The 12,462-nt window shown below is 43.6% G+C and overlaps 1 protein-coding gene across 7 annotated transcripts in view; it reads right to left on the reverse strand.

Moving 5' to 3' along the window:
- The window catches only part of scn8aa (sodium channel, voltage gated, type VIII, alpha subunit a), a 72,596-nt gene that overhangs the window by 42,298 nt on the left and 17,836 nt on the right, over positions 1 to 12,462 (reverse strand). For 4 of the 7 annotated variants that reach the window (XM_035381026.1, XM_035381023.1, XM_035381025.1 and 1 more), the window contains exons 5-9: positions 12,296 to 12,424; positions 8,593 to 8,684; positions 3,852 to 4,073; positions 3,379 to 3,442; positions 2,851 to 2,992 (exon numbers count right to left, since the gene is read on the reverse strand). In XM_035381026.1, coding sequence (XP_035236917.1) covers positions 2,851 to 2,992; positions 3,379 to 3,442; positions 3,852 to 4,073; positions 8,593 to 8,684; positions 12,296 to 12,424 — 649 coding nt within the window. Of the gene's footprint in view, positions 1 to 2,850; positions 2,993 to 3,378; positions 3,443 to 3,851; positions 4,074 to 8,592; positions 8,685 to 8,909; positions 9,002 to 12,295; positions 12,425 to 12,462 lie in introns of all 7 variants that reach the window. The other 3 variants (XM_035381027.1, XM_035381024.1, XM_035381022.1) reach the window with 1 other exon arrangement.

Consider the following 12,462-nt stretch of genomic DNA (forward strand, 5'->3'; position numbering starts at 1 on the left):
TCTACCCCCTATCTCCCACACTACTCCCTCTATCCCCTACCTCACACACTACTCCCTCTATCCCCTATCTCACACACTACTCCCTCTATCCCCTACCTCACACACTACTCTCTCTAACCCCCTATCTCACACACTACTCCCTCTATCCCCCTACCTCACACACTGCTCCCTCTATCCCCTCTCACACACTACTCCCTCTATCCCCTATCTCACACACTACTCCCTCTATCCCCTACCTCACACACTACTCTCTCTAACCCCCTATCTCACACACTACTCCCTCTATCCCCCTACCTCACACACTGCTCCCTCTATCCCCTCTCACACACTACTCCCTCTATCCCCTATCTCACACACTACTCCCTCTATCCCCTACCTCACACACTACTCTCTCTAACCCCCTATCTCACACACTACTCCCTCTATCCCCCTACCTCACACACTGCTCCCTCTATCCCCTCTCACACACTACTCCCTCTATCCCCTACCTCACACACTACTCCCTCTATCCCCCTATCTCACACACTACTCCCTCTATCCCCCTACCTCACACACTACTCCCTCTATCCCCTACCTCACACACTACTCCCTCTATCCCCCTATCTCACACACTACTCCCTCTATCCCCTCTCATACACTACTCCCTCTATCCTCTCACACACTACACCCCCTATCCCCTCTCCCACACTACACCCCCTATCCTCTATCTCCCACACTACACCCCCTATCCCCTACCTCCCACACTACTCCCTCTATCCCCTACCTCCCACACTACTCCCTCTATCCCCTATCTCACACACTACACCCTCTATCCCCTTGCCCACACTACTCCCTCTATCCCCTACCTCACACACTGCTCCCTCCATCCCCTACCTCACACACTGCTCCCTCCATCCCCTACCTCACACACTGCTCCCTCTATCCCCTACCTCACACACTGCTCCCTCCATCCCCTACCTCACACACTGCTCCCTCCATCCCCTACCTCACACACTACTCCCTCTATCCCCTATCTCACACAATACTCCCTCTACCCCCATCTCACAAACTACTCCCTCAAGCTCCTATCTCATACACTACAATGGAAGCATGGTTTATCAGTTTAAAATACTTATATGAGTTGTTTTGTAAAATGCAACCAAAGTAATTCTAAAAATAAAATAAAATAGCTATATCTGCCACTAGCCAGTTTGCTAAATTGGGTTAAAAAAAAGCAACTTAAAACTGGCCTGACAAACACACACACACCAGGGAGACATATTGCATAGCACACAAGTGATTTTGGAACGGTCTACTTACAACTGACAAAGCCATGTCAAGCAAGGACAGTGAACCTGTTTATTCAATTCCTTAAAAAAGGTTCAAATTTCTCTCATAAAATCACACAATGCAGCTACAATATATTCTATGTGAAATGTCTCATATTTGTGCAAGAATTGTTGAGAGAGCAGTAAAGTTTTTAAAGAAACTGTGTTGTTCACACAAGACCAGAGGCGAAAGATTTCCGTAAGTCTTACTGGGTCCCGATATGGAAATCTGGAGGAACATCTTACAGGAAAATCGACTCCGGCTCTGTTCACACATGACGCTGACACAGAAAATTTCCGGAACATTTTACAAGTAAAGATGCATATGTGGAAGGGGCTAAACTCTACACACCCTATCCCTTATTTCACACCCCACATCCCCTTATCCCCTATGTCACATACTACACCATCTATTCCCCATTTCAGACACTACACCCCTATCTGACACACCCTACACCTTATATTACACCCCGCAATCCACTTTACTCACTATACCTCACACAACTAATAATAGATGTAATTGTTACAATAGTTTTAAGCCTAAGAGATCTGGCATTTAGTTTCTTATTCTGGGTGTGTTAGTTTGACAAGATGGCACCTTCAGAACCTCCTTCAGAAATCAGACACACATAGTCTTTACTCCATAAAACAAATAAAAAAACTTCAGTTAGAGGAGGCAGAATGAAATTTCAGTGCAGTAACAGGGCGAGTGGGCAAGTAAAAGCCATCTTTGACTGTACGTAATGTTCCATGTGTTTCCCATACTGTAAACTTTCCATTAATATTTGATGCCCTCTTCCGTCCGCTGCTGCCCACCAACACATAAGTGTTTTCTGCATCGCACAGCGATGGAGAAAAGCTCCATGAACTGGGGGGCTATACAGCTACTCAAATGTCTCAAAAGGACAGTCTATTTCTCCTCTGAGTAAGAAACGGACTGTCTGTACTTTGGGTGAAAAAACAAAGACCATTTATTTCTTGCCTGAGTAAAAAAAAAAAGAGTGGTCCTTTTTACTTGAAGGAGAAAAAAAACTGTTCCCAAAGTGATGGATTCTGGTGGTCTTGTAATGGTGCGGTGCACATTTTCTGCTATAGTGATGGTGCACTCGTAACTTTAGAAGCCAAGGTCAAGGTCAATGGTAGCCTAATGGTAATGGCTGCATTCCATTTTGTATACAACCTCAGGTTAGTTGAATATGTTCATTGGGACAGTTCACAATGTATTGTTGCAGTGTTACAATGAGTTTATAATCTTCTTCTGCAGTTCTGATACTCTTTTTCCCCAGCTTCAGGTATGCAAATTTCATCTGTGTAGCTAAAGCTGGCTGCTAAATTATTGTAATGTAACACTGTACTGACATTTTTACCATATCAGTCACCATTTCCTCTGCTATAGAGTAGGTGGAGTCTAGAAATGTCACGTTATGAGGTCTGTGTGATCTAACAGACTGGGTCTCTGGCTTCTCTGGGCAAAGTGCATGGAAGGTGGGGTGTAGGTACACTGTGTGCGGTGTGCAGAGGCACAGTCGTAGGCGACCCTCACCAGCTGGTAAAGGTTCTCCCAGAAGTCCTGGGTCATGAGGCGGAAGAGAGCCAGGAAGGCCCAGCCGAAGCTGTCGAAGCTGGTGTAGCCGTAGTTGGGGTTCCTCCCAGCCTTCATGCACGTGTACCCCTCAGGGCAGCGACTGGGGGGCACAGACGCACACATTCCAAAATGACACATCTTTAATCCTCTCAACCAAGAAGTCCTACTCCAGCGAAACTAAAAGGTACCATTTCTAAAACGACTTAAGTGTCTTAAAGCGACTGTGTTTTAGTGTGTTAAACTGTTAAACTATCTGTTATAAAATACCCTCCGAACCTTATACACATAATGTTGTTCCTTTGAAGATGAGCAGCAGAAATAGAACATTTCAGAAGGTTAGAGGAAGACATTTGTGACAGAGTGGTGTTCATGTAGCAATTGTGTAGTAGTAGTGTAGTTGTAGAGCAGCAGATGTGTTTGTGTATACGTGGCATGGTAGCAGAATTTTGGTGGTGCAGTAGCTATGTACTAGCGCAGAACACTCACCCCGAATCAGAACTGTTCCCGCACAGGAGGGCGTCCAGTTGTCCCGGGAGGATGTAGAAATTGGCTGGAAACAAAATAAAGAAAAGCTATGAAGCAACTGACAAAACCCTCTCTGCTGCCATCACCATCATCTTTGTCCCTTCATGATCAAAGCCTGAGTGAGTCTCAGTATTTCTCACAGTTTTTGCGTTTTTGCGGTTAAACTGAATGCATTTGTCACGTCGCTTTTTTTTCATCTGCGCAGCCGCAAAGCAGGATGCCGGTCAAAATACATTTTCCACAGAAAAATTCAGAAATCTCCAGAAAACCCAGAGTCCATGATTGTTCCTGAACCCCAGGTAAAGGTGGTTGGGAATGGCTCACGAAGCAGAACAGAACAAAAAAAGCGTAGAATTTGGAATATCGACAGTGCGGCAAAGACGATGTGCGTGTTCATGTGCGCGTGTGTGAGCACGTGCGCGGAGGACGCTCACTTTCGTTCATGATGTACTCGTTCCACTCGAACCCTTTGCTGCCGTTGCTCAGGTAGTTCTCGGTGGAGTTGATGGGCCAGATGACGCACTTCTGCCGCAGGTTGCCCATGAAGAGCTGCAGGCCAATCAGGGCGAAGACGCTGAGGCAGAAGACGGTGAGGATCATCACGTCCGACAGCTTCTTCACAGACTGGATCAGGGCGCCCACAATGGTCTTCAGACCTGCAGGGCAGAGACACGCCCACACAGGGGGACCGCAGACAGTCGCCAATGTGCCAAAGCAAAGAGGCCCTAACCGCTTCTCTACTGGAATCTGCGCCTGGAGCAGTGGTACCCAACCCTGCTCCTGGAGCAGTGGTACCCAACCCTGCTCCTGGAGCAGTGGTACCCAACCCTGCTCCTGGAGATCTACCGTCTTGTAGGTTGTCACTCCAACCCTAACAAAGCACACCTCATTCAACAGCCAGAGATCTTGTTGGGCTGCTAATTAGTAGACTGTGCCTAATATGGCTAGCTATTTTAATGAAAACAGGATAGTAGATCTCCAGGAACAGGGTTGGTTACCACTAATCTAGAGGGACCAGTCTATAGAGGGATCGTGTTAGGTCCACACCAGGGGCCTGTTACTGGGCCAGGCTCAATCTGTACTACGGCGTGACCGGCCCAAAGAGCGGGGGCCAAGTTGACGGCGCAATCCTTCCCACCTGCTGTAGCAAATGTTTGTGCTCGTTCACACAAACATCTTTACATTTACAGCACGTGTTCAGCAATATTACGCTTCGGTGACAAAATTCACATTTGAGAAGGAAGCTTTTTGCTATGAGCCAAACCCCGAGTCAAGGTGTCGTGAACCAATCAGGTTTTGAGCTGCAGAGAACCAATCAAGATTCAAGCTGCAGTGAAACAATTAGGCTGAGAGCTACAGTGAGCCAATCAGACAGGTTTTTGAAATTAACGTCCCTTTACATCATACCAATCAATGTACCACAAGGTAAATCGGCGTTGGTAAGACATTTTTTAAGACATTTGTACCTCCAACACAGAGAGAACAAGAAGAATTTAAGAGTCACCCCACTTCTCCTCTTGATTGGACACTGACCACATCATTACTACACTGCATTAAAGACATGGCTGGACTCGTGTGCCCACATTACAAAGGCACTGTTTGACCCATCAATTTCACCATGTTCCAATTCTTGCCCCGAGGACCCATGGTATAACCCGGGCTGCTTTTAATCGATCCAGTGCATTAACGGGTCACTTTTACAGATTTAACAATCATCTCATAGCTTAACTCGCTGATGAAGCAGTATGCTAGTGGACAAGTGTTCACGTTGCAAAAAATTACACATCATTTTTTTATTTTGCACATTTTTTTTTTTTTTTTTTCACATTTTAATGCGTGCAAGTGCCCTTACAGTTGGGTCAGCTGTTCTAACTAATTAACTTAATCAGTTGTTCATTAAAGTCCACAGGGCCCTTATGAGTTGCACAACTAATTAATATCAGCCATGAGGAATTTGACCTCACTGACTTTCAGATATGGAGCACACGTCTGCCCGCCTTGGAAGGTCCCCAGCCAGACATCAGACCACTGACACTGACATATTCTGAAGTTGTCGGAGAAAAGATGCCAGCGTCTTTTGGCAGGATGGAGAGCGTAGAGTCGAGGTTTAAACTGTTTAGCTCAGCAAAGCCGGGCGGCTCTGAGGTTTCTGAAGCCCGGGGTCTTTAGCGGCCAGCCAAGGCCGGCGCTTTGGCCACTCTCTGAGATCTCAGATCGATGGACGGCGGTCTGCATCGAACCTGAGGTGAGGAAGTGGGGAGGACTCCTAAAGACCGAGAGGGAGCACGCACTCCCTCAGTTAAATGAATTCTGCAGCACAAACACCAAGCAGAACTGAAGGACAGAGGGCGGGGGTGGGTTGCAGGCAGGGGATGGAAGTGACATGCAGGTCATTTAAACTCCAAGGCTGAAGAGAAAAATAGTTCACATCTCTGCCATCTGGAAACTTTTTTCATGTATAATTCTTTTTTTTTTTTACAGATTTTTTGTGTATTTTACTGTAATTACAAACTCCCCATACCCCTTTCTTACTAACAACTTTGATTTTAGCGCACAAAAGAATTGCCTGAGAACTAGACCGGTCCACTTGATTCTGAAGGGTTCTGCCGATCAGCGCACATCCATGGCTGAATGGAGGGCAGAGCACCCCCCCCCCCTCCGAGCGAGGCCCAGTGGTACTTTCCACTGCAGCAGTATGCTGGGCTCCTCCACAGCCCCTGCCTGGGGAACCAGAGCTGGGGCATAATCCTCACACAGGCCCCTCACACAGGCCGGATTCACTTTCAAAAGCCCCCCGCCAACTCCTGCCTGGCCCAACCGATTGGTTGTGCAACAAATAGCCCCATATTCAGTCTGAAATTTCCTCCAACTAGGCTTTTACAGGGGCTCTAATAGAGTCTGTAACACGGGCTGTAATGGAATCTGTTTTAGGGCCTCTAGTAATCTGTAACACGCCTTCTTATTGTCTAATTGGGGCTCTAACAGAGCAACAGGGGTTGTAACAGTCTGTGACAGGGCTTCTGATAGAATCTATGAGAGGGGTTTTATACAGTCTGTAACAGGGGCTCTAAATGTAAAAGTCATAGTAATGGAGTCTGCAATAGAGTCTGTAATAGGGCCTCCAGTAGAGTCTGTAACACAGCTGATAGTCTGTAACAGGGTCTGTAATAGAGTCTGTAATGGGGCTTCTGATCAAGTCTGTAACAGGGGCTGTAACAGAGTCTGTAATGGGGCTTCTGATCAAGTCTGTAACAGGGGCTGTAATATAGTCTGTAATGGGGCTTCTGATAGTCTGTAACAGGGGCTGTAATAGAGTCTGTAATGGGGCTTCTGATCAAGTCTGTAACAGGGGCTGTAATAGAGTCTGTAATGGGGCTTCTGATCAAGTCTGTAACAGGGGCTGTAATAGAGTCTGTAATGGGGCTTCTGATCAAGTCTGTAACAGGGGCTGTAATAGAGTCTGTAATGGGGCTTCTGATCAAGTCTGTAACAGGGGCTGTAATAGAGTCTGTAATGGGGCTTCTGATCAAGTCTGTAACAGGACCTCTAGCAAAACTTCTAACAGGCCTCCTTATACATTTTAAGATTACGTATAAAAATAAGTTGCAAAGAAATCAAGTACCATTCCATTGCAACAGAATGTCGTACCACACAGTAGACGGGAAATCCAAAAGTCACATTGGAGAGTGTTCTTTTACGGCCTGCTAAACTAGACAAATCTCATTGGCTGGGTTTCACGCTCTTCCCCCTCCCTCCCAAGATTTGCATGAAAACATCATGGAACCCATCCATCAATCTATCATCTATACCCGCTTATCCTGGTCAGGGTCACGGTGGGGTTCTGGAGCCTATCCCAGCATGCACTGGGCGACAGGCAGGAATACACCGTGGACAGGTCTGCAATTTATCGCAGGGCACAACTATCATCGAATCTTTCATTAAAAATATGCCAAATTCAATTTTATTATTTTTATTTTCCTCATTTGTATGTTTTCCATGTTAGATGTTTTTATGTACTTCTAGAGAAAAAATAACCAACAAAAATAAATACAAATAAATAAATGACAAACCAAACCAAAAAGTTCAATTCCCAAAAAAAATATAAAAAGTGAACAAAAGGTGAAATCAAATTTTCAAGAAATCTGTCAGCCAAGCTCTCAGTAAGCTAATAGCAAGTGACTTGATCGAGGCAACATGCAGCATAAGGTCACACACTAGGCTTGGCAGTCTTCATAAATATACAACAGGTATGTTCCTAGGGATCACACTGAATGGTGCGCCATTTTGCATCCGGAGACCAACACGTACTTATACATTACCTCCTACGCAAGACAAACCTTTCCAAAGTTCAATTTTCCCAATCTGAAAGTTCCTTTATTGTCATAATTTTTTGTTTCTGTTTATAAGCTGAAGAGGGATAACATCTTTTCCTATTTTTTCACCTGCCTGGTGGTGAATGGGGTTTGCTTTTGGAATCTTGCTTTGCCAAAATGAAGAGCCATATGTTAAGACCTTCTCTCTCTTACTTTATTTACAATTAAGAGTAAAAACTGTAATGCGCATTTTTCATTTGATGCCACGACTCTCTCTTTCTAAAAACACAGGTGCAAACCGACAAGTTATCTGGAAACAATCTAAGAACAGAATTAAGATCTGACCTTAATGTTAGACTTAAATTAAGCCAAGGGAACGTCTCACTTTTTAAGTTCTGCCACCTAAACTATCTTCTGCAGGCTGCACTTTCATTTCCGTAAATTCCCGGGTGTTTTGTCTTCACTAAGTTAAGACATGACTAATGGAGATCAGAAATCACCACATTGATTCTTCCCTGCCTTTCTAGAACGTGCCATATTAAAGAGGCCCATAAGCGTATGACCACATTCTACCTAAAGCAGTTCAATTTGACTGGAAACCTTGCTTAGTAAGAAATGCCTAATTTGGGGCAATGGGGAGTGGCCTAGAGACTGACAGTAGACTGCAAAGCCTATCAAAAATGTATTGGTACCATTTTTGATAATTTGGAGAGAAAATAATATACATGGTCATCTCAGTTATAAAAATTTGTAGAAATAATAATAGTTGAAATAAATAAAATAATAGTAATAATAAGAATAAGAATAATAGTAATAATAATAATAAGATGAGCTCAGCCTTAGTGTTTAAACTTGGTCTCACCTGGAATGACAGAGATAGTTTTCAGCGCCCGGAGAACTCTGAACGTTCTCAGCGCAGACACATTTCCCAGGTCCACAAACTCTGTGACATATCTGAAATAAGGGAAGGATCACACACAAACACCCAATGACAAAAAAACCACACACAACGCACAACGGCACCACGACACCCACCACCGGGAGGGGGAAACGTCACTCACAGAGCCCGTCTATGGAAAGGAAAGGAACGGAAAGAAAGAAAAAAGGGAAAAGAAATACGACACCTACGTACAGGAACACCAACCCCTCTCCCCCCGCCCCCCCTGTGTGCTTCCTTACCTGGAATTACAGAAATAGTTTTCAAAGCCCTCAAAACCCTGAACGTGCGCAGAGCTGAGACATTGCCTAGGTTTACAAACTCTGTTACATACCTGCAGAATCAAACCAGAGTTACATGTAGCGCTTCGTTAGGGCACACCGCACATGACAGACTGCTCACTTCTCTGTCTCCTCTGGAGAGTGAAATATCTACCCTGAAGCTGAATAATAACATTTCCTCTCAAACAATGATACATAGTTTAAAAATATTATTTTCATTACTGGCAGGAGTAGTAATAGTAGATGTATTGTGGGAGACATTCTAACCAGTAATCTGTTAACACACACACACACACACACACACACACGTGTGCGCACACACACACACACATACACACATTGTAGAATGGAACTTCACTCATTGAAATGATCCCAGCTCCATGTATCCTCCCACCACAACCCCCGTCCCTTACCATTAAATTTAGTGGGACTTGATTAATGGGGTCAGGGAGCGAGGGGGTAGAAGCGTGGGGTGAGAGGGTGCATTGAGCTGTCAGCAGTCCCGTTTCCATTGTCAGAATCAGAACCAGAAAAAAGAACCAGGAACCAAAAACCAAAAAAACAGAGAGGACTCCAGGTTCCAGGTTTAGGTTTACTATTCCAGACCACTCTGTCTGGCCAGAGTACAGAAAGTACCAGGGTAATAAACTGCAACCCAGATTGCACATGGGAGATCTGTACATGGGTGGAGAGTCAACCAAGCTGAATACATGAAAGGCAAAGCAATATTTATTTATTTATTTTAACTATTATTTTCAGTAATCCTGTGAGTAGAGGCACCAGGAACGTTGGTTCCGGTTATGGTTAGGGAGCGCCAGCCTAACTATCAGCAAGGTTCCAGATCATGCAGTTCTCCTTCCACACCATAAACAATAATCATTTTTTAAATGTTCAAAAAGTAAGCTTGGAAACCATAACTCCCCAGTTCTGCCTGGTTCTGACTCAAACGATGGAAGAGGGTTGTTGGTTTTCAAAAAGAGAGGAAGTGGGGGGGACGGGGGGTCTGCTTCTTACCCTCAATGACAGGGGCATCATTGCATAATAACCCAAATGGGTGCCTGAAACACACTCAGGTCATCATGGTAGGTAACTCTATACCTCCCCTTTGGGGTGAATATTGTTCCATATGACAAAAGCAGTGCTGGGTTACTATGTGAAGCTTTTAAAATTCTGTAATAGCAGTTTCGTAGTGGCTAAGCAGAAGAGCTGGAGGCCGGCCTGCTTTCATCCAGGGGCCACGCCCACATGGCGTGGGGGGAGGGGAGAGTGAGAAAGGGGAGTGGCCTCTCTCAGATCAGGCACAATGCTCTGTCAGAACCAAAGGTCTGAGGACACTAGCAAGTGCTTGTTGTTTTCATCATTTATCAAGGAATAATGCAATTACGATACTGCAATTACACTTCCTATTCAAGAACAAGGGGATCTTATCAATAATAATAATTATTATAATGATAATACATTTACATTTGTATAGCACCTTTTCATACATGGATTGCAGTGCATGGACAAGACATGTGCAAAATAACTTGTTATGCTAACAGTAAAAGGCTAGAAAGAATCAAAATTAAAATAATTTAAAAAATAAATATAAAAAGCCACTTCTCCACTTTCTTAGCATTTTACTTCGGGTATACTGAGTGAGCAGGCCTTAGCAGATCTGAGAACAAGGCTAGCAACAAATTCAGACAAGCAATCTCTGATGTATGCAGGTGCTAAACCATTGAGAGCTTTAAAAACCAGTAAGAGAATCTTAAAATCAATTCTAAAGGAAGCGGAGAGTAAGTGTGGCCAAAAAAGGGGTAATGTGCTCTCTCTTGCTTGTTTTGGTCGAAATCCTGGCAGCATAATTTTGTACCAGTTGAAGTCAGTCAGTTGGTTTTTTTTGGCAGTCCAGTGAGGAGTGCATTACAGTAATCTAAGCGGCTGAAAACAAACCCATTAATCTATTTTTTGTATTATGCAACAATAGGAAAGGTTTCACTCGTGCAATGTTCCTGCATTGAAAAAGGCAGTCTTAACAACATTATCAATACGGTGTGTAAAACTCAGGTCAGGGTCTAAAATGACCCCTAGATTCCTTACTCTAGGCCAACTCTATAGAGTGAGATGACCAAGTATGCTGGATAATTTGTCACTCTGTGTTTTTGGGCTAATTAGTAGGACTTTTGTTTTTTCCTCATTTAATTTAAGGAAGTTGTTGGTCATCCAGACCGTAACGCTAGACAAGTAGCTAACCAAAACTAGTCATTAAACTAACTAATGACAGCTGCCTGAAAGACCAACCCATTTTTCCAGCTGATGAATTAGTATTGTGTGGTCTATCATATCAAATGCAGCTGCCAGTAAAATAAGAATGTCCGCAGCATCTACACTCGGACGTAGGTCATTCACTACTTTGACCAAAGCTGTTTCTGTGCTGTGGTTAGCACAAAGGCCTGACTGAAACTTCTCCAATATAGACTAATTATTTTAAACATAATTTTATTGATAATAACAAACTACCTTCTCTAGTGTTTTGCTTCAGAAGAGGGGAAGAGGGAAAAGGCTGATCATCAAAAACCATAAATATATAAACGATGGGAAGGGTTGAGAAAGTGCCAATTACTAACAATAAATACCAAAATGCTTTCTTGACTCACTGACTTACATAATGTATTCCTGAATAAGACGTATAAACAGAGAATAATAATTGTATTAGCCCTTGATAAATAGTGAAAACAATCAGTTCTTGATAATGTCCTCAGACTTTTGGTCCCCACTGTACGTAGAGGGCATGACACAAAGGAGGAAAAGAAAAGGTGATAGAAAGAAGAAAGGAAAAAAAGGGGTCCTTTACACATCCTAAACCAAAGAGGAATAACACCTATTTGATTAATAACAGCAAATAAAATATAGAGCTATGACCTGAAAGAACCCAACTGCCACTTTGGAAGAAAATTTCTCTGCTTTCATATTCACTTCCTCCTTGAGAATGTTCTGGAATTCTCATGTTTCAGATTCATTTGTAAAGGTTCTGGAATTCTAAGCTTCACTAGCTGCTTAGAAAGATTCTGGAATTCTCATGTTCTGTCATTCTCAGAACACATTCCTTTGCCACTATTTTGTACAAAGGAACTAAACAGCTAGGGGCTGGGTTTCATCACAACTCAAAAATAATTACTTGATGAAAAATCTAAGGAAATCAAGTAAGTGCACTATACAAATCCTTTCTGACCAGACTAATTTAAAACTAGGCAGGAAAAATTGTGCAGGCCAAAACACAAGTTAAGCTCGTCGTATGCTATTCCCTGGCACAGGTAAACTTCAGGTAATGGGGCAAGTGTGCAGGTGCGCGGGAGTGTACTTACGCCATGGAGATCACCATGAAATCTAGCCAATTCCATGGGTCTCTCAGGAATGTGAAATTGTCTATACAGAAACCACGAGCAATGATTTTTACAGTTGATTCGAAGGTATAAATTCCAGTAAAGGTGTACCTAGAGGAAAATAAAGAATGCATTTGATCCAAGTCCTT

Source organism: Anguilla anguilla, chromosome 11, assembly GCF_013347855.1.
Source record: "Anguilla anguilla isolate fAngAng1 chromosome 11, fAngAng1.pri, whole genome shotgun sequence".
NCBI classification, from domain to species: Eukaryota; Metazoa; Chordata; class Actinopteri; order Anguilliformes; family Anguillidae; genus Anguilla; species Anguilla anguilla.